The sequence below is a fragment of the Oncorhynchus mykiss genome, chromosome 11 (assembly GCF_013265735.2).
Source record: "Oncorhynchus mykiss isolate Arlee chromosome 11, USDA_OmykA_1.1, whole genome shotgun sequence".
NCBI lineage: Eukaryota > Metazoa > Chordata > Actinopteri > Salmoniformes > Salmonidae > Oncorhynchus > Oncorhynchus mykiss.
Genome location: NC_048575.1, coordinates 32,364,080 through 32,391,462, shown reverse-complemented (window position 1 = coordinate 32,391,462; position 27,383 = coordinate 32,364,080). Strand labels below are relative to the sequence as shown.

General features: G+C 42.1%; 1 protein-coding gene across 1 annotated transcript; it reads right to left on the bottom strand.

Moving 5' to 3' along the window:
- Positions 1–657: 657 nt before the first annotated feature.
- LOC110535577 (divergent protein kinase domain 1C) lies at positions 658–20,002 on the bottom strand. The gene is made up of 4 exons (XM_021620653.2): positions 19,163–20,002; positions 7,755–8,438; positions 5,333–5,497; positions 658–1,252 (listed from the first exon to the last, which is right to left on the bottom strand). Exons 1-4 carry the CDS (start codon positions 19,376–19,378, stop codon positions 983–985), a joined length of 1,335 nt encoding a protein of 444 aa, XP_021476328.1. The 5' UTR covers positions 19,379–20,002; the 3' UTR covers positions 658–982.
- Positions 20,003–27,383: the final 7,381 nt, after the last annotated feature.

Sequence of the window (27,383 nt, the reverse complement as noted above, 5' to 3'; positions counted from 1 at the left end):
TTCCAACCATATCCGCAGTGGGATATGCCTAGGGTTTCAAGCTTTAGATGATTTTACATGGAATCTACAAGTTAATAATACTTGTGTTGTATTCACTTCTCCATCTCAACCAAAAATCAAAGTTAAAGTCAAATCAAACCTTAAATGCACTTTAAACACAGTTTGACTTGATTTAATCCGATATTTTCACTTACATTTTTGGTTGAGATGGAGATTGAGATGTGTTTCCCCCCCCTCCCATCCCACCCTCCCTTCCTGTCCAAAGCCTGTTCTTCATCTTATTTCCTCCCCCTGTCCTGTGGTGAACCAGCTGGAGAGCCTAGGGAACCTGATTTTTTTTGGAAGCTCAGGCCACTGAAGAAAGAAGGGGAGTACTCGCACAGCAGCATCGCCATTTCCCATTGGAACAGGCGACCAGGCCGGATGGTGGGAACCAAGCGCAGTTTCTGATATATGCTTCTCCCTGTCCATTAGCCTGGAAAGTGTTGACATGTTACTTGAAACAAAAGGTGGACCTGACAACAGGCAGCTGTGGTTTTGGCTAGTGGATCACAAGCGGGTGCATGACTACAAACCTTCCGTTCATACAGACATTGCAAAATATTTTCAAAAAGCTCTGAAGTGATCATGAGATTATAGGCCGACTGTACAAAAGGGTCAAAAGAAAGTTTCTGCATTTATTTGAGGTAAAGATGACTCAAATAGAATGACCACTTGCTTGATAGACCATCAGTTATTGGCAGATGCTACAGTAATACCTCTGAAACTGCCATAGTCTGCTTACTGTAGGTACTCAAGCACATAGTCAGTGCTAACAGCATCAGGGCATCTTTTGTCACTTCAAAAAACAGTATCATCCAGTCCTCAGGAACCACCTCACAAAATGCAAAACATCAAACACATGTTAAATTAGCGTCTCATGAAGCCAATACTGTTGGTTTCTCCACTGAATAGTTTTTGTGAGGGTGAACAGTGCAATGCTTCAGAAGTTAAGAGCTGTGTGAGGGTGAATGCCCTCTCTATCTTCTCCCCCTTTGCCCCAATGCTCAGAGGATGTCCCTTGGTGGAGGAGGCCCGTGAGGAGGTCTAGCAGCCGCTTCTGGACAGCCCGGTCTTGCTCCTCGTCCTCGCCCCCCGCAGTGTCTACGCACTCTTGCACCGCCCGCTGGAGGTCCACCTGGAGGGGGAGGCCCGCCTTGGCGCCCAGCAGTGTGGGAGAGAACCAGGGCCTAAAGATCTTCTCACAGATCACCTGTCCAGAGCAGAAGAGGGGGTGACAGACCAGAGAGGAGTGAAGAAAAGAAGAGGGGGTGACAGTGAGAGACCCAAGAGGAAAGAGGGTAACAGAAAGTTGAGAGAAGTGGAGGGGGCAATCAGTAGTCATTGTGAGAGTGACCTACTGTTCCTCTGTTCTTATTTAATTATCACTGGGGTCATTATCAGTCATATTCTTATTACACACCAATTTGAAGGGGACATAAGCCACCCAGACACAAATCCCCTCCTCGACCCCTGCAATCGTTAAAGGACAAAGCCTCTATTGACTCCTTGTATGGCAGGCCGTACAATGGAGAGGTAGGGGTCAGCGAGGGTTACGATAAGTGATCAGAAGTGGAGGAAAGGTATCGCAGCAGCCACCTGTGGCCTTGAGGTGGACCTGGTGTAATCACGTAAATGGCATTGTCTGGGAGCTATCCACTTCTCCAGTGCATCCGGCAGTGTGAGTGACAACAGTATGTCAATTTATCAACTGGATGCGTAGTATGTCAAAGACTAGGTATTGACTCAAAGCCGGTATTCAAACAAATTCAGATCTGCGATCTGCGTACTGCATTTACTTTTGGGTTGGGATTCAATCTGATTGCAGATGTGGACAATATCCCAAGGTAATTTTCGATTGAGCCTGTCGTGCAGTGTTCACCATGAATGTGGTCTCCATGAACACAGAAATAGTGCCTTTATAACGTGCATTGCCGGAAAAATGCAATCAGATTGGATCCCGGCCTCAAGGGTGTTATGCGTGTGATTTCCGCGAATGTCTGGGAAATTATATTTAAAAATGTATTTCCGTGTGCAAGGCATTAATAATCTGCATTAGATTACATCCTTTACAATCCCTTGCAATTAGTGATTTATTTGGATCAATGCCCCTTGAGACTAATGATACTATTGAGGAACTCTTGAAGTCTTATCTAACCTGGATTTACTTCTTGTATTATGAATATGCTCTTAAAAACCCTAGTGTTATCATAAGAAATTAACATTCCTTGTAGCACTCAACTACACACTCATAATTAAAGTAATTAAAAGTTGAGGGTGTGACTAGGGTGGGCATTCTAATTTCTTTATTTCTATTTCTTTGGCCGGGTGTGGTTCTCAATCAGAGGCAGCTGTCTATCGTTGTCTCTGATTGAGATCCATACTTAGGTAGCCATTTTTCCACCTGTCTTTGTGGGAAGTTGACTTTGTTTAGGGCACATAGCCTTTAGCGTCACAGTTTGTTTTGTAGTGTTTATTGTTTTGTTCTGCGTCTTTTCAAATAAAGAGAAAATGTACGCACACCACGCTGCACCTTGGTCCAGTTCCTCGAACAACCATGACAGAGGGCTTTAGTATAGATATTGAGAGGATCAGCCAAGTTACAATTCAACAACTTGTTTAATTGTAATGTGTAGAGTGAGTTGAAAATGCAATGAACAACATATAAATGCAACTTAAAACAATTTCAAAGATTTTACTGAGTTACAGTTCATATAAGGAAATCAGTCAATTGAAATAAATTAATTAGGCAGTAATCTATGGTTTTTACATGACTGGGAATATAGATATGCATCTGTTGATCACAGATACATTTTTAAAAAAGTAGGGGCGTGGATCAGAAAACCAGTCAGTATCTGGTGTGACCACCATTTGCCGCATTCAGTGCAACACATCTCTTTCGCATAGAGTTGATCAGGCTGTTGAAATTGGCCTCCAGAATTCTGTCCCACTTCTCTTCAATGGCTGTGAGAAGTTACTTGATAATGGCAGGAACTGGAACAACCTGTTGTACACTGTTGTACACGTTGATCCAGAGCATCCCAAACGTGCTTAATGTGTGACATGGCTGGAGAGTATACAGGCAATTGAAGAACTGGGACATTTTCAGCTTCCAGGAATTGTGTACAGATCATGGGGCCATTCATTATCATGCTGAAACATGATGTGATGGCGGCAAAGGAATGGCACGACAATGGACCTCAGGATCTCGTCACGGTATCTCGGTGCATTCAAATTGTCATGGATAAAATGCAATTGTGTTCGTTGTCCGTCGCTTATGCCTGCCCATACCATAACCCCACCGCCACCATGGGGCACTCTGTTCACAACGTTGACATCAAGAAACTGCACACCCACGCAATGTCATATGCACTGTCTGTCATCTGCCCGGTACAGTTGAAACCGTGATTCATCTGTGAAGAGCACATTTCCCGAGTGTGCCAGTGGCCATCAAAGATGAGCATTTTCCCACTGAAGTTGGTTACAACGCCAAACTGCAATCAGGTCAAGACCCTGGTTAGGATAATGAGCATGCAGATGAGCTTCCCTGAGATGGTTTCTGACAGTTTGTGCAAAAAATGTTGGTTGTGCAAACCAACAGTTTTTCATCAGCTGTCCGGGTGGTTGGTCTCAGACGATCCCGCAGGTGAAGAAGACGGATGTGAAGGTGCTGGGCTGACATGGTTACACGTAGTCTGCGGTTGTGAGGCCGGTAGGACGTACTGCCAAATTCTCTAAAACAATATTGGAGTCGGCTTATGGTAGAGAAATTAATATTACATTTTATAGCAACAGTTCTGGTGGACATTCCTGCTTCAGATTGGCTAATTGACATCATTTGAGTCAATTGGAGGTGTACCTGCGGATGTATTTCAAGGCCTACCTTCAAATGGAGTGCCTCTTTGCTTGACATCATGGAAAAAGAAATCAAAAGAAATCAGCCAAGACCTCAGAAAAACAATTGTAGACCTCCACAAGATTGGTTCATCCTTGGGAGCTATTTCCAAACGCCTGTAGGCACCACGTTCACCTGTTCAAACAATAGTATGCAAGTATAAACACCATGGGACCACTCAGTCGTCATACCACTCAGGAAGGAGACACGTTCTGTCTCCTAGATATGAACGTACTTTGGTGCGAAAAGTGCAAATCAATCCCAGAACAACAGTAAAGGACCTTGTGAAGATGCTGGAAGAAACGGGTACAAAAGTATCTATATCCACAGTAAAACGAGTCCTATATCGACATAACCTGAAAGGCCGCTCAGCAAGGAAGAAGCCACTGCTCCAAAACTGCAATAAAAAAGCCAGACTACAGTTTGCAACTGCACATGGGGACAAAGATCATACTTTTTGGAGAAATGTCCTCTGGTCGGATGAAACAAAAATAGAATGGGTTGGCCATAATGACTATCGTTATGTTTGGAAGAAAAAGGGGGAGGCTTGCAAGGCGAAGAACACCATCCCAACAGTGAAGCATGGTGGTGGCAGCATCATGTTGTGGGGGTGCTTTGTCTGCAGGAGGTACTAGTGCACTTCACAAAATAGATGGCTTCATGAGTAAGGGAAATGATGTGGATATATTGAAGCAACATCTCAAGACATCAGTCAGGAAGTCAAAGCCTGGTCCCAAATGGGTCTTCCAAATGGACAATGACCCCAAGCATACTTCCAAAATTGTGGCAAAATGGCTTAAGAACAACAAAGTCAAGGTATTGGAATGGCCATCACAAAGCCCTGACCTCAATCCTATAGAAAATGTGTGGGCAGAACTGAAAAAGTGTGTGCGAGCAATTAAGCCTACAAACCTGACTACAGTTACACCAGCTCTGTCAGGAGGAATGGGCCATAATTCACTCAATTTATTTTGGTAAGCTTTTGGAAGGCTACCCGAAACAGTTGACCCAAGTTAAACAATTCAAAGGCAATGCTACCAAATACTAATTCAATGTATGTAGACTTCTGACCCACTTGGAATGTGATGAAAGAAATAAAAGCTGAAATAAATCATTCTCTCTACTATTATTCTGACATTTCACATTCTTAAAATAAAGTGGTGATTCTAACTGACCTAATACAGGGCATTTTTACTGGATTAAATGTCAAGAATTGTGAAAACGGAGTTTAAATGCATTTGGCTAAGGTGTATGTAAATTTCCGACTTCAACTGTATTTGTACGTATAGAACATTTCTGGGATCTTTAATTTCAGCTCATTAAACATGGGACCAACAGTATTTTTCTTGTTCATCATAGTATGGAATACCGTTCATATTTCGATGCAACCATACATACCTGCAGGTTGCTATTTCTCCGCTTGGAACTGCACTTGTTCGTCTTCATGTTGCATTTGGATATGCAGTCAAAGAAGTTGCAGTCGTCGTCGTTAGTGCAGTTCTGCTCAAGGATGTCTCGCATTTTGGGCTCGAAGAAGGCCATGTCCACATCTATAGCCACCACCTGCAGAACAGCACAGAGAGAGGTGATTAAGTGCCGGAGTCTGGTCATGTTGCATTGCTGCCAACTCCGGAGCTCACACTGACCACAGAGGCAAGGATTCAATGGTCAAATGTATTAGGCCTATCCTTTCTTACATCCACCACTATCAGTCTTGCTTTTGCCCTTTCATCCATCTCCCTATTCCACCGTCTGAAAAACATTTTTTTTTAAAAGGGAGGGTAATAAATCAAGAGTAACCAAATTGTAAATATTCCTGTTGGATAAATGTGGAATTTGTCATTGACGTGATCATAGAGAAAAAAAAGTCCTCATTTTCTATCACATTGCTGTTTAAGGGAGTTGCTGTTTAATCTGCATGGCATGATATGTTCGTCCTCTTTGCAGTAGATGGCTCGTAAAGAATGACTCCACTGCAGCACTTCATGTCAGCTACAGCTGATTTATGGCAGAACACGCCACCAAATAAATAAAACCCTGTCACTGTCGAACCTTGGAAGGTCTTCGTGATCAGTGAAAATAAGAGACAGTAAGCATATGTAGCGTTTGAAGGAGCTGTAGATCTGACAGACATGATAATAAGTGCTATTCTCAACGAAGCAAGCCAACCCAACATGTACCCCAATATACTTTTAATATATACAATATAGCCCCTAATATACTGTTTGCCCCAACATACGTTTAATATACACAATATACCCCCTCAATATACACCCCCCCCCCCCCCCCCCCGTATATAACATAGACATTTCACTTCCTCTGTTTATTATCACATGACAAAACGGAAGCAGGGATCAGCTGTATCCCCTGGAGCTATAAAACAGAGAGAGGAGGGATTGAAAGTCTACTTTGTTTTAATTACAGAGCAGCTGAAACGTAAACAATAACAAGCCTCCTTTGGATTCATCTCCTTTCTCCTGGTCTTTGTTCACATTGTAACATGAGCTCACTGTTTGTGTGAGCCATGACAGGTACAATAATATTATGTTTCATTTCAAACAGTGTAATCTTTTGAACTTCGATGCTTTAAAAAAAAAAGTGTAAACTTACCAGCAATTATACAAGGGGGAAAAACATGACGGAGAAAAGGTTTCCAAACCGTTTTTTCTTCCGAACATTCACAAGCTAAATAAAAGCTTGCGTGTTACTTTTTATCTTCGAAGGGTAATTTGCATCGGCATTCTGACCCGCATGCACATTACACACTAAATTATGTCCACACAACAATGGTTATCTCATTAAGGGCCTCATCAAAACAACGTTTTCCAGTCACGAATGCCGCTGCAACAATGATAATATGGTGTATAACAACGACGTCATTTTCTCCATCCTAAAATAGGAATAATGATTTCCTTTCTAAAGCTAAATTTGCGTCATAGTTACATAAGCCAAGTCTACAGACCCTGAAAATAAGACGTGTGTTTTTCATTGATTGCTCAAACAGCTGTTTGTGGCCCTTTTATGGAAATCAAATGAAAATGGTGCCGAGGACTGTTAATACATTGTAATACCCTCTGTTCTCACACTATCCTTTTGTGTGAATGATGTTAGCTTTTCATTCCGCTTACGTGACCTATTCAGAAAGTAGTTATATCAATGTTCGATGTCTGTTCATGCTATGAATCACCCGTCAGCAGAAACACAACACAAATCCAATGCAAGGTGTTCTTTGCACCTTGCTCTCAGTCCTTGATAGGTCATAGTCAGCCAAATATGCACAGGTTTCAAACAGACCAAACTAAGGTAAAAACCAATGTAGCACAATGTTGATAAATGGCACAAGCGGCCATTTTTGTTCTTGTGGAAAACAATTAGGCAGCCTGGAGCCTCGTCATTCTTTGTACACCGCATTGCTCTCATCAAACTGTTTGCACTCTGCGGATGAATGTGCCGCTGTATTGTGTGGATAAATTAACTAATGCGAATGGGGGCAAAATCGGGTCGGTCTGTGTGTCTTAGTGTGAAAAAAGGGAGCTAGATTTCCTAACCTTGTCTTGTTTACACAGGAAGAATCTAAACTCCCCCACTAAAGAGAAAGATATCTCAGATCTGTGACGGTTATCCAACAGCCGTTTTGGGACTGTTTTAATGACAGCTTTCCCTTCACACAAGGCTCCCCTGTTGTTTTGTGTGAGGGAGTCAGCAACTCTTTGCTTTGAGGTGTGTGCATGTTAGTTGAATTTGTGTCTATGGGTGTACTGTGTGTGTGAGTGTGTGTTCCTTTGCAGGCTCAAGTGTGTGTGCAATTTGGTCAGCTCACCGTAAGGTCCTTCCGGATAGCAAAGTTCTCCGGCTTGATGTCACACAGGTGGAGGCGGTGCGAGAAGTCGTTGTCGAAGCGCCACACCATGTCCAGGAAGCTGAGGGCGATGCGGTGCACCATGTCCCTCGCCGTCCGTGGGCCCGCCGATACCTCCTCCAGCGAGAAGATGTTCTGGTCCCAGGCGTGGCCTGCCGACAGGTACTCCACAGCGTAGAAGTGTCCGCAGGAGCCCAACACCTTGGCTAAGTGCCGGCTGAGGTCCTGCAGCACCCTCAGGAAAGTGTACTCCTCCTGCTGGAGCAGGGACCACAGCGATGCTAGCTCGGCCCGCGAGTAGGCCTGCCCATGCTCCCTAAGCCTCTGGCCCCACAGCGGCGGCAGAGAGGCGTTGCTGCTTATATCCAGCCCTAGGGAGTTCCTGATCTCCAGGGTGGCGTAGAAGACCACGTCCAGGGGAGAGAGCTCTTCGGCTGGGTCCTGGTACTCCAGGAGACCCAGGCTTTCATATGAGGAGAAGTTTTCCAGTTTGGACTTGAGCACCACGGGCGTGCCACGCCACCGGGCCTCGATCACCTTCTTACCGTTCTCGTAGTAGAGGCAGCGCCTGTACTCCACCTGGCCGCTCACGCACAAGTCCTCGCACAGGTCACCGGTTAGGGCGCCCTCGCGATACTCCTCACACTGGGACAGACAGACAGACATAAACACACACAGACAAAATCTAATTATTTTTGGTGAATATATTACGGTTGTCATGCATTTGAGGTAACAACAATTTAGTAGAAAATAATGGCCATTTTTCAACTAAAATGTGATTTGTAGTCCATGTCTCATCCCAATAAGGGAATGGCATTGTGTGATTGTGCTACTGAACCTAAAATGGGCAATTCTGTACGCATCAGTACATTTGATGCACATTTTTCAGTTGATGCTGAATTATATCACATCACACTTCAGACTCGGCCTCTAACCTGCTCTCAATGTCTCGGATTAGCGAGCAAATGGGATTGTTATAAGTCTCGGTGCATAGATGTCGGTCCAGAGGTTGGAAATTATTAGTGTTCCTGGGGGATTAGAGAGAAAATCCCTCTCTGCCCACATTCCAAAGTAAACAGCTGTCATCTTGAGTTGGTCACGATTTCAACAAGATCAGATGCTTAATGGCTTTACTGGGTGGCATGGCATTAGCACTATAGCCATAGCTGTGTTTCCCTCATCACCAACCCTCACAATGGTTTATTGGTCCTTCCCCACCCTTTCCCCTGTGGCCTCTCTTACATGTTACATTGAAATTGCAAGCCTACAAGCCTAGGTCATACTTTATACACAATGTAGTGACACAATTAATTTGTATTAATTGGTGAAATAACATACATGTAATTCCCAAGTAATTACACTGGTAATAATTTAAAACAATGCCGCTGAGGACAATTTATTTTCATTACAATTAAGTGTTGTCCATATAGCATAATTATATTTATATTTTACAAAATAAATTAAGAGTCAACAGTATTGTCCTGATATTTAATGCATATTATAAATTCCTTGAGTTTCATACTATGGATGTTTTGGCAGACTTTACTGCGCTCCAACTTTGCTCTCTGTTTAGCTGGGTGACATCACAAATGAAAGTGGCCTGTCTCAAGCTGTATCATATAGTTTGACGGCCACAAGTGTCCTCACCTTACCTCCAGAGGGTTGAACTCGGAGACCCCTGCAATTATTTTGAGGTCGCTAATGTGCCCCTAAGATCTCTCGGCACTATGTAGGCTAAGCTGCGCTGTGGCCATAATGTTCCAGCCTAGGCATCTGGCCCAGGACAAATCTTTTTTTTTCACCCTTTTCAGTGCTGCTGCCACGTTCCACACGTACATTTTAATTCCCTGTATTTCATGGTACTTGCATCATTTCGGGCTGCAGCTGTTTATACTGTAGCTTCTGTTTGCATGTAAACTTTCCCACCATGGTGTTTGGACTGTGTGCAAGTCTGTCATGGTGTTTTACTTGCATTTGTATATGTGTTGGAGTTTACAATGTACATGTAATTGATTGTTGGAGAAACCCTCTCTGTATGTAAAGCGTTGAATTGTGATTAATAACAAAAGTGAATTCCAAATGAACGTGGCTTCAGCTTCAGTTTATATGTCATACTATCAGTTGTGGATATGTACAGACGAGCCAAATTACAGTACAAAAGCTAAAGTCAATAAATAGCCCTGTTGACGCCCACAGCATGTTTGTTTTGAGTTTCAAACTCTAGCTAATGACAAACAGCAAATTCTCCGGTGAACACTGAGAGTGTTATATCAACACTGAAAGTGTGAAGTCTGTTGACTCATATGCACACCGGAACAATTACATTAACACATTGCTTAGTTTAAAGTCTGAATAAAATATTTGCCTTGTTTTTCTAGTGAATTGTAGAGTTATCACCCATGGCTGAATTTGTTAGTGACAGACACATGGTTGTTGCATTCACACATTTTCAATCCTATGGACTTCACCAAGTGAGAACCTAAGCGAATATGTTTTTATTTTTATTTTTTACAATTAACACAATAGCATACTTATTTCATAAGGCCTTATTTTGAGGGCATAGTTTTACCCTAATATAGGGGCTTTAAATGCATCACATTGAGCAAAAACCACAAACATAGATATTGAAACATACTATTCTAAAACTCTACCTGCAATAGAGCAAGCAGGGAAATATGATGATTATAGTTTTGGTTTTCGTTCAAAGTGATGTGTATGAGTTGCAGGCCTCTGTATTAGGGTAAAACTAACTAACTATGTGTTAGGTATTGTTTTAAACATTTCTTTTTGAATTATAACATATTCGCTTAAGATTTCACTTGGTGAATGCAACAACCATGTCTCTGTCACTAACATATACAGCCATGGTGGTAAGTCTACAATTTGCTTCAAAGGCAAATATTTTAATAAGGCTTTACACTAAGCAGTGTATTAAATTAACATAGTTCAGGTAGGCATATGGGTCCACAGACTCAACCCTTTCAGTGTTGATTTAACACTCTCAGTGTTTATTTTGTTTTAATTAACATTGGATAATTTTCTGGCTATGAATAAGTGGTTCAAGGGAAACAATACCCTCCAGACTTTGAAGTAGTCCACACCCTTAATGAACCTTTGGTTAACCAGGCAATTGGTTAACCAGGCAAGACACATCATCATGATCGTTGGGTTTGGATGAAGCAGTGAAAAAATCAGAGGTTTTGTTTGTTTTCTGTACTTTTCCTTCTTTTATATTTTATTTCTCGAAATCCCCCCCAAAAGACAATGAACAAAGTAAACATCTATTGGCCATCAATAAGAATCAAGGAAATATCTGTTGGCTGAGCAAAACCTAAATTCTGTCTCTGGGGCACATTCCATATTCAAAAGTGCAAATACATTGACCTTAAAAGGCACGGCAAAAGCGAATCACGTACGTTTCTGATTTAACTCAACGGCATGGTTTACTAAGTGTTTACACCGCTGCAAAGATTGGTCCACTTTAGAGGATCATTTCTATTGTATTCCTATTCTATGGCTGGAATTCAATCAAATAGAAAGAGACAATGTTTACAAACTACTGCCCATTTACACCCTCTTTTTACTCAGAAGGCATCTATCTACCTATGAAGAAAGTCTACCTGGAAGTGGCAGTAGGCCCGAGGTTTTTACAGTATTCATCATTCTGTAATCGCATTAGGTCATGGGAAATGGAGCTATAGCATCCATAATGTAAAATCCCTTAGCATGTCTGTAATAACAAACAAATCGCTTGGAATTAGGTTTGTTTAAATGCATGTTGTACATTTTGTTAGATTCCTGTCATTCAAATCATCTTAAAAACAAAATGATTTTGTATAATTGCACTTTGGGTGCTTCTTGAGCTCTCCCCTTGGCAAAGTAATGGTTAAGTCTGGAGTGGACCAGTGTGTCTGTGGTCTGTCGAGCGGAGCGCAGCCCGGCCCAAGCGTTGGTCAGAGTAGGCATGTGGGGAATGTCCTGTGACAGTAGCCTTAGCTCTACTTAGAGTTCTCTCCCTCACAACACTGGAAAAAATGAGCCTGAAAACAAAGATCTGCTCAAATATGTCCAGAGAAGACCTTTTAGTCAATAGACAATCATATAAATATATACGTTGTAGCCTAGATTATATAGGACTACATTTGGCTCGAATTGCCAAGCGGGAACAATGTGAGAATTATTTTGGCTCACTGTAAATCAAATCAAATCAAATCAAATTGCATTGGTCACATACACATGGTTAGCAGATGTTATTGCGAGTGTAGCGAAATGCTTGTGCTTCTAGTTCCGACAGTCCAGCAGTATCTTTCAAGTAATCTAACAATTCCACAACAACTACCTAATACACACAAATCTAAGTGAAAGAATGGAATAAGAATATGTACATATAAACATATGGATGAGCAATGACCGAACAGCATAGGCAAGATGCAAAAGATGGTACAAAATACAGTATAAACATATCAGATGGGTAATGCAATATATGTAAATATTATTAAAGTGGCATTATGAAAGTGGCCAATGATTTCAAGTCTGTATGTAGGCAGTCTGATGGCCTTGAGATGGAAGCTATTTTTCAGTCTCTCTGTCCCAGCTTTGATGCACCTGTACTGACCACGCCTTGTGGATGATAGGGGGGTGAACAGGCAGTGGCTCGGTGGTTGTTGTCCTTGATTATGTTTTTGGCCTTCCTGTGACATCGAGTGCTGTAGGTGTCCTGGAGGGCAGGTAGTTTGCCCCAGTGATACGTAGTGCAGACACCAGCCTCTGGAGAGCCCTGCGGTTATGGGCGGTGCAGTTGCCGTACCAGGCGGTGATGCAGCCTGACTGGATGCTCTCAATTGTGCATCTGTAAAGGTTTGTGAGGGTTTTAGGTGACAAGCCAAATTTCTTCAGGAACAGGGAGTACAGGAGGGGGCTGAGCACACACCCTTGTGGGGCCCGAGTGTTGAGGATCAGTGAAGTCGAGATGTTGTTTCCTACCTTCACCACCTGTCCAAGACCCAATTTCACAGGGTGGGGTTAAGGCCTCAAACTTCATGACGAGCTTGGAGGGTACTATGATGTTGAATGCTGAGTTGTAGTCAATGGACAGCATTCTTACGTGGAATAGGGCAGTGTGCAGTATGATGGCGATTGCATCATCTGTGGACCTGTTGGGGCTGTACGCAAATTGAAGTGGGTCTAGGGTGACAGATAAGGTGTAGGTGATATGATCCTTGACTAGTCTCTCAAAGCACTTCGTGATGACAGAAGTGAGTGCTACTGGGTGATAGTCATTTAGTTCAGTTACGGTTGCCTTCTTGGGTGCAGGAACAATGGTGGCCATCTTGAAGCATGTGTGGACAGCAGACTGGGATAGGGAGAGATTGAAAATGTCCGTAAACACACCAGCCAGCTGGTCTGCGTATGCTCTGAGGACGCAGCTAGGGATGCCGTCTGGGCCATCAGCTCTGCGAGGGTTAGCACGTTTAAAGGTCTTACTCACGTCATTCACAGAGAAGGAGAGCCCACAGTCTTAGGTAGTGGGCCACGTCGGTGGCACTGTATTATCCTCAAAGCGGGCAAAGAAGGTGTTTAGTTTGTCTGGAAGCAAGACGTCGGTGTCCATCACGTGTCTGGTTTTCTATTTGTAGTCCGTGATTGTCTGTAGACCCTGCCACATACGTCTCATGTCTGAGCCTTTGAATTGTGACTCCACTTTGTCTCTATACTGACATTTTACTTGTTTGATTGCCTTGTGGAGGGAATAACAACACTGTTTGTATCCGGCCATATTCCCAGTCAACTTTCCATGGTAAAATGCGGTGGTTCGCACTTTCAGTTTATGTGAATGCATAGTAGTACCATAATTGATACTATTGTTGTGTGGAGTGTGAATTTGGGTGAACATTGTGTTTATTCATTGTGTTTATTCATTTTAAAATGGAGAAGAGCAACAAATGCATACATTTTGAGAGCACTGAGTGGGTTGCCTGTTTTACAAGAAGTTCAGTTCACTGGGAGTAATAGTTTTCCAAGATGATGTTTGCACTATACACAACATCATTGCTGCTTCTTGGACTCAAACTAAACCAATTTATTCAGTGGCCTGAATAACGTTACATTAATTGATAGTTTAGCTGTGGGATTCAATTCTTCGTCATATTGTTTGTAATCTCAAAAGGCTGGTTTACTAGCACATATATTTACAAATCACGAAAGTTACTACAGATATTATTAAATCAGATCAAAAATCAAACCAAAGATTCCACATCTGTATTGCTTGCTGTTTACGGTTTTAGGCTGGGCTTTTGTAAAAGCACTTTGTGACATCTGCTGATGTAAAAAAGGCTTTATAAATACATCTGATTTGATTTGACCACAGATATTACATTAACGATTTGTATGCCTGTTCCATCTCCACAAGTGGTTACATACCTGTGAAGCCATACAGTACATACATGTTGAGTGCTACTATTATCACAGTATCATTAACCAATCATGTTATTCACAATGGCATGACATAAAAGGAACACAATAGCATATTTCAATGTTTTTATTTTTTTATATATATATTTTTTTACAGATGGTAGAATATATAATGTATACTTTTTGTAACAGTACTGCAATTATCCTATGAAGCTCAACCATCATTAGAATTCACATTGTCGTGGCCTTGGCACCATCTCCAGGCAATGCCAATTTATGGCTGGCTAAATGTGTGAATAAAGAACTTTAAAAAGCCAAGCGGTAGTGTAAGCACCAGAGCAGAAAGCTATTAAGGTGTGCAATAAAAAGCTTAAGGGATTTGTTCAATTAGTAAAGGCTGCCTAAACCACAAAGTCCCTATTGCCAGCTGAGAGTCAACCTCCCTTGCCATTGTGAGAAGTTGTTCCAAGCAGGATATATGCTTCATCTTTGCAAATCAAGAAACCGTAGATAATCATAGAAATATTGGGACAATGTTAGTCCCTGTGTCTATCGTCAGGATTATGGAGCATTTCCATCAAAGTTCGCTCTCAAAGTCACCTACTGCCTTCCCTGTGTGTGGTTATGGTAATATAATATCTGTAGTTCGCAAGGTATGAGTGTAATAGGTTTCATCTAGTAATTCAAAATACCATCAACTGATAAATAATGGCCCAGTGCAGTCAATAACGTGATATTTCTATGTTATATACAGTACCAGTCAAAAGTTTGGACACTCCAGGGTTTTTATTTATTTGTACTATTTTCTACATTGTAGAATAATAGTAAAGACATGAAATCTATGAAATAACACATATGGAAACATGTAGTAAACAAAAAAGTGTTGAACAAATTTGAGCTGTTCTTGCCATAATATGGACTTGGTCTTTTAACAAATAGGGCTATCTTCTCTATACCACCCCTACCTTGTCACAACACAACTGATTGGCTCAAACGCATTAAGAAGGAAAGACATTTCACAAATTCACTTTTAACAAGGAACACCTGTTAATTAAAATGTATTCCAGGTGAATACCTCATGGAGCTGGTTGAGAGAATGCCAAGAGTGTGCAAAGCTGTCATCAAGGCAAAGGGTGGCTACTTTGAATAATCTCAAATATAAAGTATATTTTGATTCGTTTTTTTTACTACATGATTCCATATGTGTGATTTCATAGTTTTGATGTCTTCACTTCTACAATGTAGAAAATAGTAAAACTAAAAAATAACAACCTTGAATGAGTAGGTGTGTCCAAACTTTTGACTGTTACTGTATATATTTCCACACTATGAGGTTGGAATAATACAGCATAAGAGCTGTTTGAAAAGACTGACTGACATTTCTGCCTGTTTTGGTGGGATGGAGTTCTGACCTGCCTGGTGACATCAAAATTACTTAATAAACCAATAAGAAAGAGAGTCCGAAACCTATCTGCCAATAATAGCTAGTTTTCAGTTTCCCCGACCACACTCAGACCACTCCCAGACAGTCCTAGCAAAATTATTGCTTTTAGAAATTGCTATTTTTTAAGGAGCTATTTAATTTGGACAATTTTAATTGAAAACAATCACAGTAAGGTATTTAACTTTCACCCAAAAATGATTTGATATTGAGATACAAATGACTGCATTTAATATACAATTTAGCCTCAAGCCTGTGTTCGCCTCAAGCCACATAATATATCAATTTAGCCCCAAACCTCCTATATGCAACGACATTTAGATGAGAAGCTAAATAAACTATTAACACATTTATACACTTTACCAGAATAATGATGTAAATCCTCTAAGTACTGTATGTGGGTACATATGAAACATATCATTGCACAAATGCAAATAAATAATGATATATACTGACATCAGACAGAATAGGAACTATCTGTCTGAACAGGAATAAACGCTCAGAGAACAAAAACAGGTTGGGTGGTTTTTGTTCTGTCCTGTCAACCTCGGCACACAATGGTCAGTTTGACCCTAAAGAGAGGCTACTTTTTGAGGTTGGCCAACATTAGGTCCTGCAACAATGTCAAAACCAGAACCGACGGACAGTTGGCCTATTGCACTGGGCAGTTTGCCAAAAGGGAGTCGCAATAGCAACCACTGTTTGTCTATTTTGTGCTCATTTCTTGTCTGTCCACATTATATACTGGACTAGCTGCATTTAAAGGGGAATTTAAAAGCATGTTTGGGGTTATTTATGAGGTTAAACATTTAAGCAATTGGCAGAGTAAATGTTGATGGGAGACAATGGGGTTCATGTAATCATAATATGAAATCTAGCTATCATTGCCTTGTGTATTTAGTCATATTTTGTGTCATTAAATTAATGGCTGGATAATCAGCAGTGGCTCATTGTGTCAGGTTAGATCCCCACCCTGAGTCTTTTAATTGTTTCATATTTAGAGGACAGAACATTCCATGGAATCAAAGGTCATCATTTATCTGACCAAGGCCTTTGCCCTGAGGAGACAGAGGGGTGTAACATTTCCTCTGTGAACTGTCACTGCACTCAAAACACTGTCAAGAGAGAACACACAACTGTGTCATCCATAGAAATTAAAGTCAAAGTTATTTATTGCACAGGTCATTTGGCTGGAATTTAATAAATGTCAATTTCAAAGGGATGGTGTTCTTCGGCATGCAAGCCTCCCCCTTTTTCCTCCAAACATAATGATGGTCATTATGGCCAAACCGTTCGATTTTTGTTTTATCAGACCAGAGGACATTTTTCCAAAAAGTACGATCTTTGTCCCCATGTGCAGTTGCAAACCGTAATCTGGCTTTTTTATGGAGTTTTTGGAGGAGTGGCTTCTTCCTTGCTGAGCGGTCTTTCAGGTTATGTCGATATAGGACTCGTTTTACTGTGGATATAGATACTTTTGTACCTGTTTCCTCCAGCATCTTCACAAGGTCCTTTGCTGTTGTTTTGGGATTGATTTGCACTTCTCGTACCAAATGTACGTACATCTCTAGGAGACAGAACGCATCTCTTTCCTGAGCGGTCTGACGGCTGCGTGGTCCAATGGTGTTTATACTTGCGTACTATTGTTTGTACAGATGAACGTGATACCTTCAGGCGTTTGAAAATTGCTCCCAAGGATGAACCAGACTTGTGGAGGTCTACAATTTTGGCTAATTTCTTTTGATTTTCCCATGATTTCAAGCAAAGAGGCACTCCATTTGAAGGTAGGCCTTGAAATACATCCACAGGTACACCTCCAATTGACCCAAATGATGTCAATTAGCCTATCAGAAGCATCTAAAGCAATGACAGCATATTCTGGAATTTTCCAAGCTGTTTAAAGGCACAGTCAACTTAGTGTATGTAAACTTCTGACCCACTGGAATTGTGATACAGTGAATTATAAGTGAAATAATCTGTCTGTAAACAATTGTTGGAAAAATGACTTGTGCCATGCACAAAGTAAATCTCCTAACCGACTTGCCAAAACTATAGTTTGTTAACAAGAAATTTGTGGAGTGGTGGAAAAACGAGTTTTAATGATTCCAACCTAAGTGTATGTAAACTTCCGACTTCAACTGTTAATATTATATTATATTTTTCCGTGCAAGTTGAATTACCTTTGGAAAAAATGGTGGAGAGCTTTAGAAATCCAGCCCTTTCTGTCTTGTGTGGTTTTGGCAGTGAAGTGATGTTGGTTAGCCAGAATGGGATACGTTGCTCTATCGTTTTGTTATGATCTGGGTGAGAAATAACAACTTCAGTCTCGGTCTCCACCTACCTGGAAGAGATTTGTGTCTCACTTCCACAAGTGACACACTGAAATGAGATTTAACCACCCACTCAATATTGTGTGTAATCTACTAGTACAAAAGTGCGCTTTATGTAAAAGCTTTAGAACCAAGAAGTAATCCCAGAAAAAATTCCAATTATTTTGTTTGAGTTTCAGGGCCACTTCTAGAAGTTAAACTCAGATGAGTATCCAATCGTAATTTTATTGAAATACAGTTAAGTCTCACTGTATTGTTTATCAAATCAAGACTCAGGGAAAAAAAGGGTAGAGAAGTAAAATCATGGAAGATGTGTAATGCACCATGTCTTACAGTTTTATCACTACCAGCAATCATTTTTGAGAAAATGTCCTCCCCATTAAATGTATTGTCGTGAAATGCCTCGAGGGCTACAGAAAGATGTTGGGGCTGAAACATTAGTCGGTGTACTTGGTAGAGAGCGTGGCAGTGCAGAAATAATTCTGTCGTTTAAGTAAACAAAGGGGTGGTCTCGGGGCTTCCCTTACGAAAAAAGATTGCAGTCAGAGTGTAGTATAACTGCAATACACTGTCGTATAACTTAGAATGCAATATAACTGTAGTAGGCTGCAAATACTGTGTCCAAAATAACACAGCCGACTGCAGTTACTGCACTTTCACTGCAGTTTCAAAACTTCAATCTTTTTTGAAAGCAAGTTAATTAAAAGGCATATTTCTATAGTACAGAGGTTAAGAGTAAGGGAGAGAGAGCGAGAGGAGCAATTGAAGGCATTTTTATGTCTACTACTGCTTAGGAAATGCTTCTCAATTGAGTCGTGATGTTTTATTGGTTTTTCCGCTCTACATTCTCATGGTATCCTGTCAATTCGGCTTAATTCCATCACAGTGTGTTACTCTGTGAATGTTGGTTGGTATAACCTTTACCTTGAGAAAATATTTTGACTCTGTCTACTCTACATTATCTTCATGCGTAATATTGTTTGGCTTAGTGTGTGGTTTGTGTTGTGTCTCTCACACACACACACACACACACACACACACACACACACACACACACACACACACACACACACACACACACACACACACGTTTTACGTTGTGTGTATCAGAATTCACACTAACCTCAAGTTCAGTGTCAACATCAAAATGGAAGTGTGAGTCCGGCGTCTCCATGTACTGTACTCACCACTCTCTGCAGGATCTTCTTGCTCTTGTCGTCCGTGCAGTAGTCGGAGAGGATGGTCCGGTGCACAAACACCAGGCCATTGAGGAACACCCAGGAGCCGAACCAGAGCAGGGCGAACACCAGCGTGCTCCTGCGGCACACCTTCATCCCGAGCCACCTGAGCAGACAGCGCCCCCGCGATGGCTCTGGCCCCATGGCCCTCCGCAACGACCACATCTGTTGACCGCAACCCCCCTTCAACCCCTGTTTAAACCGCTCAGGGGTGAGAGCTAATTAGTCAGCACCCACTCAGCGCGATTGTCTTGCATCTCTGGTAGTGGCCGTCTGGTGTTGGGGAGCTGCAGTGCTGCTGGTAGGGTCTGTCCTGCTGGGTACATGCTCTTCTGGTTTCTCCTCTCTCTGTCTGCTGCCTGGTAGCTCCCCATGGCTGGCCCGTTGACTGGCTGGCCGATGCTTGTCTGGAGGCCCCCCCTGCCCCCCTTGAGACAGCTGCTGGATCTTAAACTCAGGCGCTCTGCCCCATTTGGTTTCCTTCTCCTGGGCTGCCTTCCCAGCTCCCAGCTCCTTCCTCCTTGTGTGTGTTTTTGTATGTGTGTGTGTTTTTCCTGAATAAGCATAGCCAAGTGCACTGATTGAGAGGCTGTGCTGTGAGTGCACGGCCAGTCAACTGCTCTGAGCACCTCTTCTACGCTACACTCTTCCTATCAAACTGGAGAGACTCCCCTGCAGTTTTTCTCTCTCCTGTCTTATCTCTACCCCTATTTCCATTATTTTTCCCCATCTGTCTTTCTTTCTCTCTCTCTCTCTCGCTCTCTCTCTCTCTCTCTCTCTCCCCCTCTCTCTCGCCCTCTTTCTCACGCACCCCACCTCTTCCCCCTTTCCTCTGCCTCCCGCCCCCTTGTTATGAGATCGCCTCCTTTCGGGTTGCAGCACTCTTTTTTACCGTTACCACGGCAGCCGGGACTTTGCTAAGACACAGTCCCTGCACAGTTGTGTCTGCCGAGTGTGCTGCCAATTCTTATTAGTCTCTCTGTGTACTTTCTTCTGTGCCACACATAACAGGCATAACTGTAAAAACAGACCAGGTGTTCTTAGTCTCTGTGATAACTGCTCTATTTGTAAATGGGGATAAAATAAGGCAAGTGAAATACAGCCCCCATCAACAGATTTTATTTTTTAATTGATTTTTAACAACAAATAGTTCACCGGAAGGATCATGTTTGAGACACCTATAAAGGGTTGAATCTTCAAATGTTGGTTCTGCTGCCTCAAGGGAATAGATTATTTCCCACTCTCTCCATTCTCTCTTCGCTCTCTCTCTGTACTCTCTCTCTCTCGGAGCAAGAGTAGCAAGTGCCCAGAATGTCTAATGACTTCACAGAAAAGGCACAAAAGCCCTTGCGAAGCTCTGTGCACATTTATACACTTAGTGAGGAGTTTTGTGTCATTTTAATTGGCAATTAAACAGTCTTGTGTACTTTGTGTAGCTCCTCAGCGTTGGCATGATCTAACACTCTTCTTCTCTAAACTCATTAATGCTCATCAGAGACGCCAGGCTGATTTTAATGGTCTGACACCATTTCCAAATTGCCGGATAAGCATATATTTTAAATGTGGTTATACCCTATTATATCTAATCTTGAAATGTACAAATCTCACATAAAATGTACAAAAAAGAAAGAGTAAACACTCCAATACATATCTATTTACACTTATGTAATGCAACATACGTATTGACAGCGCAATGAATTGTTTGTATGACATGTGTTTGATCAACACCATACCTATATGTATTTTCACACCATTCAGTTATTTTGTTGGGAACTTGTACTCACTTGCTACCTTGGTGAATAATCTGATCACTTGATTGTAACCTTTGCAAGTCTATTAATATACATTTACTGAGTCTGTGTATATCCTCCTTAAAGCTGTATCACAGCGCCATCTAGTGATCATAGGTACATGTATAACAGGTTATTAACAGATGAGCAGGCCCTGAATTCATTCACCTTCACTTAGGATCTTGATATTTATGTTACATCTTGCTCTCTTGTAAACAATTGCATGGGACAATTATCCAACGTGCATACAACTGAATTCCTGAATTCTAGATGATGAACCCTGTCCCTTGTGTATTCGGTGAACATTTAGATGAATATAACCCATCATTGCATAGTGAATTACACACAACCCAAACCAAAATGTCACTCATTTTCACTCATTGCTTGGAGTTGATTTAAAAAAAATACATAAACAAGAACAATGGAACAAATTGATTTTCAGCTTGTGTACATGTGGTTAATTCCTTTTCTGTGTTAAAACAGAGCAACAGAAAAATGGAAAATGGCTTGTATTGTTGTCTATTTTTGCAAATAAACCAAAATCATCTTGATATTTAGTTTTTCACATGTGGGTGGGGTTAAATGTGAAATGCCTTTATTGGCCAAATACACAGCCATCCCTTCAAAATAGGAGTTCACCATTGGAAGCTGCTGTGGGGAGGACAGCTCATAATAATGGCTGGAACGGAGTTAATGGAATGGCATCAAACACATGGAAACCACGTATTTGATGTATTTGATAAAATTTCACTAATTCCGCTCCAGCCGTTACCATGAGCCCGTCCTCCCAAATTAAGGTGCCACCAACCTCCTGTGGAGTTCATCGACTTCTATTAATGTTTTATCTATTACTTGATAGCTATTAATTAATCTATTGAAGCTAGAATCCTTAGTTGGACTTACAAATGAATGAAGAGTGTAGCTTATAACTCAAGAGCTTAGTTCTGTCACACCCTGATCTGTTTCACCTGTCTTTGTGCTTGTCTCCACCCCCTCCAGGTGTTGCCTATCTTCCTCATTATCCCCAGTGTATTTATACCTGTGTTCTCTGTTTGTCTGTTGCCTGTTCAAATCAAATCAGTTTATTTGTCACGTGCCGAATACAGTGAAATGCTTACTTACAGGCTCTAACCAATTGTGCAAAAAAATGTGTTAGTTGAACAATAGGTAAGTAAAATAGGTAGGTTAAAGTGACTATGCATATATGATGAGTAGAGAGTAGCAGTAGCGTAAAAGAGGGGTGGTGGGTGGTGAGACACAATGCAGATAGCCCGGTTAGCCAATGTGCAGGAGCACAGGTTGGTCGGTCCAATTGAGGTAGTATGTACATGAATGTATAGTTAAAGTGACTATGCATATATGACAAACAGAGAGTAATGCAAATAGTCTGGGTAGCCATTTGATTACCTGTTCAGGAGTCTTATGGCTTGTGGGTAAAAACTGTTGAGAAGCCTTTTTGTCCTAGATTTGGCACTCCAGTACCACTTGCCATTCGGTAGCAGAGAGAACTGTCTATGACTGGGGTGGCTGGGGTCTTTGACAATTTTTAGGGCCTTCCTCTGACACCACCTGGTGTAGAGGTCCTGGATGGCAGGCAGCTTAGCCCCAGTGATGTACTGGGCCGCACGCACTACCCCCTGTAGTGCCTTGCCGTCACAGGCCGAGCAATTGCCGTACCAGGCAGTGATGCAACCAGTCAGGATACTCTCGATGTTGCAGCTGTAGAACCTTTCGGGGATCTCGAAATGCAATAAAATGCAAATTACTTACTTAAAAATCATACAATGTGATTTTCTGGATTTTTGTTTTAGATTCCATCTCTCACAGTTGAAGTGTACCTATGATAAAAATTACATGCTTTGTAAGTAGGAAAACCTGCAAAACTGGCAGTGTATCAAATACTTGTTCTCCCCACTGTAAGTGTTCCTTTTGCCCAGGTGGGAAAGGGCAGTGTGGAGTGCAATAGAGATTGCATCATCTGTGGATCTGTTTGGGCGGTATGCAAATTGGAGTGGGTCCAGGGTTTCTGGGATAATGGTGTTGATGTGAGCCCTTACCAACGTTTCAAAGCACTTCATGGCTACAGACGTGAGTGCTACGGGTCTGTAGTAATTTGGCAGGTTGCATTTGTTTTCTTGGGCACAGGGACTATGGTGGTCTGCTTGAAACATGTTGGTATTAAAGACTCAATCAGGGACATGTTGTAAATGTCAGTGAAGACACCTGCCAGTTGGTCAGCACATGCCCGGAGCACACGTCCTGGTAATCCGTCTGGCCCCGCAGCCTTGTGTATGTTGACCTGTTTAAAGGTCTTACTCACGTCGGCAATGGAGAGCATGATCACACAGTCTTCTGGAACATCTGATGCTCTCATGCATGCCTCAGTGTTGCTTGCCTCGAAGCGAGCAAAGAATTGATCTAGCTCTTCTGGTAGGCTCGTGTCACTGGACAGCTCGCAGCTGTGCTTCCCTTTGTAGTCTGTAATAGTTTGCAAGCCCTGCCACATAAGACGAGCTTCGGAGCCTGTGTAGTATGATTCAATCTTAGCCGTATTGATGCTTTGCCTGTTTGATGGTTCGTCGCAGGGCATAGCAGGATTTCTTGTAAGCCTCCGGGTTAGAGTCCCACACCTTGGAAGCGGCAGCTCTACCCTTTAGCTCAGTACAAATGTTGCCTGTAATCCATGGCTTCTGGTTGGGGTATGTACGCACGGTCACTGTGGGGACGACGTCCTCGATGCACTTATTGATAAAGCCAATGACTGATGTGGTGTACTCTTCAATGCCATCGGAAAAATACCGGAACATGTTCCAGTCTGTGATAGAAAAACAGTCCTGTAGTTTAGCATCTGCTTCATCTGACCACTTTTTTTATAGATTGAGTCACTGGTGCTTCCTGCTTTAATTTCTGCTTGTAAGCAGGAATCATGATTGTAAGCATGTCGTCATTCAGCCACGATTCTGTGAAACATAGGATATTACAGTTTTTGATGTCCCGTTTGTAGGATATTCGTGATCGTATCTCGTCTAATTTATTGTCCAATGATTGCACGTTGGCGAGTAGTATTGACGGTAATGGCAGCTTTCCCAGTCACCTTCTCCGGGTCCTGACCAGGCATCCAGCTCTTTGTCCTCTGTACCTGCGTCGCTTCCTCTTGCAAATAACGGGGATGTCGGTCCTGTGGGGTGTTTGGAGAATGTCTTGTGCGTCGTCTTTGTTGTAGAAAAAAATAATTGTCTAATCCGAGGTGAGTGATCGCTGTCTTGATTTCCAGAAGCTCTTTTTTGCCGTAAGAAACATTATGTACAAAATAAGTTACAAATAACGTGAAAAAAATAGCACAATTGGTTGGGAGCCCGTAAAACTGCTGCCATTTCCTCCGGCGCTGTCTTGTCTTGTCAGGTCTTACCAGCATGGTTTCCCATCTCCTTGCTTTTCTCAAGTTATGTTTCCCCGGTTCTGACCATTCTGCCTGCCATGACTCCTAGCCTGCCTGCCGTTCTATACCTGCCTGACTCTGATCCGTTTACAAACCTCGGCTTGTCTTGACCCCAAGCCTGCCTGCTGTTCTGTACCTTATTGACTCTGCCCTGGTTACGGTCAATGTAAACAACAACACTGTATAGACTCAAAACACGGATAAAACTATAATGTTGATATCATGGATGGTCCCTCCTTGCATCCATAGCTCTGCCTATGAATGTGAGAGTGGTTAAATATCTCTCAGCTGTTTACCAAAACAGAGGTGGGGATCCAAATGAGTTATTGTTCCAACTACGGATTCTCACTTTAATGCCAAGATAAGGTGATATTTCTCAATTTCTACTTTAGATTTAGGGTTAGTTATGTGAGCTAGCCACAACAACAATAGTGTTTGTTGGCTTATCAATGAGCTGTTGTTACTGTAAATTGTTAGCTGCTAACGGATATATCCCAGCTAACCATTGGTCATCTTATACAATTATGGCATACAGCAAAAACAACAGTATCTATGGCTAGACTAGAGATATGCCCCTTGCTATAATCTTTCACGGTTTACAGCAGGTCTCCAGCTATTCACAAAGACACTCTCGAGGAGGAATCAGAACTGCTCTGCTTCACTATCAGCCTGATTAGGGTGCCGTGGGTGCGTCCAGAAATTGAATGAAATACCCAACCAATTCCTCAAGTGATAAACAGTGTTAATTTTGGCAGCCATTTTAAATGACATTTTAGTCATTTCATCCTTCATAGTTTTAGATATTACCAGTTGACTAAAACTCTGGATAATTGTAGTCTAGTGTTAAGTCATAATCATTTTAGTCACGTTTTAATTTTCATTAAATAATTCATATTTACCTCTAACTTCCATCATGTGCACATTAAGATAACCTTGTCCAACTAGGCCTACTATCCCCTCATATAGTGGGCAACATTGCTATTGTGGCAGATTGTGACCAATGCCATTGCCAGAAATGATTAACCATATAGACTACAGAGCCTTGGCTACAAGTTAAACAATGTAGGCCTACAGCTCTGATTTTCTCCCCATTATAATCTTGTGATGGAGGTAAATAAGGAAAAATTGGAGAATCTGAGCATTCCAACAATCCCCGAAGGATTTCCAATCCCCCATAAAATGTTGTATATGCATGTACTGTATAGTATATATATTTCCACTAACCCTACCATCCCTCCCCATAGGCGTCTACTTCCAGGTTACACATATTATATACAATTTACAGACACAGTATAGGTTACATCTTGTTGTTTTTAGTCCCATTCTTTAGCTCCACTCAACCCCTCCCATCAATCTATGAACACAATCCAATTTGTATTTGTATTTGCCATCTATTTTTCAATTGTGCTGTGATGTTTCACAAACGTTCTGAACCTTTCTATTCTCAGAGGTTCTACAGATTGTAAATTAAAGATAAACATTTTCGCTAAGAGTGTTATTATATTATTAATGGATTGACTATGACTTTTTAAATAACCCAGCAGGGCTATTTGCAGAGTTATCCCCAGGTAAATGTTGCAATTCTTCAGACATTCCTGGACTTAGGACCAAAAACAAGCTAAAATTAAACGTCCTCTCACTGTCAACTGCGTTTATTTTCAGCAAACTTAACATGTGTAAATATTTGTATGAACATAACAAGATTCAACAACTGAGACATAAACTGAACAATTTCCACAGACATGTGACTAACAGAAATTGAATAATGTGTCCCTGAACAAAGGGAGGGTCAAAATCAAAAGTAACAGTCAGTATCTGGTGAGGCCACCAGCAGCATTAAGTACTGCAGTGCATCTCCTCATCAATGACTGCACCAGATTTATCAGTTCTTGGAGCTCGAGCCCTCACCCTCCGATCCAACAGGTCCCAGATGTGCTCAATGGGATTGAGATGGCCAAGGCAGAACACTGACTTTCCTGTCTTGCAGGAAATCACGCACACAATGAGCAGTATGGCTGGTGGCATTGTCATGCTGGAGGGTCTTGTCAGGATGAGCCTGCAGGAAGGGTAACACATGAGGGATGGGGGATGTCTTCCCTGTAACGCACAGCGTTGAGATTGTCTGCAATGACAACAAGCTCAGTCCGATGATGCTGTGACACACCGCCCCAGACCATGACGGACCCTCCACCTCCAAATCAATCCCGCTCCAGAGTACAGGCCTCAGTGTAACGCTCATTCCTTCAACAATAAACGCGAATCCGACAATCACCCCATGTGAGACAAAACCGCGACTTGTCAGTGAAAAGCACTTTATGCCTGTCCTCTCTGGTCCAGCGACGGTGGGTTTGTGCCCATAGGCGACGTGTTGCCGGTGATGTCTGGTGAGGACCTACCTTCCAACAGGCCTACAAGCCCTCAGTCCAGCCTCTCTCAGCCTATTACAGACAGTCTGAGCACTGATGGGGGGTTTGTCTGTTCCTGGGGTATCTCGGGCAGTTGTTGTTGCCATCCTGTACCTGTCCCGCAGGTGTGATGTTTGGATGTACCGATCCTGTGCAGGTGTTGTTACACGTGGTCTGCCACTGCGAGGACGATCAGCTGTCCGTCCGTCTCCTTGTAGCGCTGTCTTAGGCGTCTCACAGTACGGACATTGAAATGTATTGCCCTGGCCACATCTGCAGTCCTCATGCCTCCTTGCAGCATACCTAAGGCACATTCACGCAGATGAGCAGGGATTCTGGGCATCTTTCTTTTGGTGTTTTTCAGAGTTCGTAGAAAGGCCTCTTTAGTTTCCTAAGTTTTCATAACTGTGACCTTAATTGCCTACCATCTGTAAGCTGTTAGTGTCTGAACGACCATTCCACAGGTGCATGTTCATTCATTGTTCATGGTTCATTGAACAAGCATGGGAAACAATGTTTAAACCCATTACAATGAA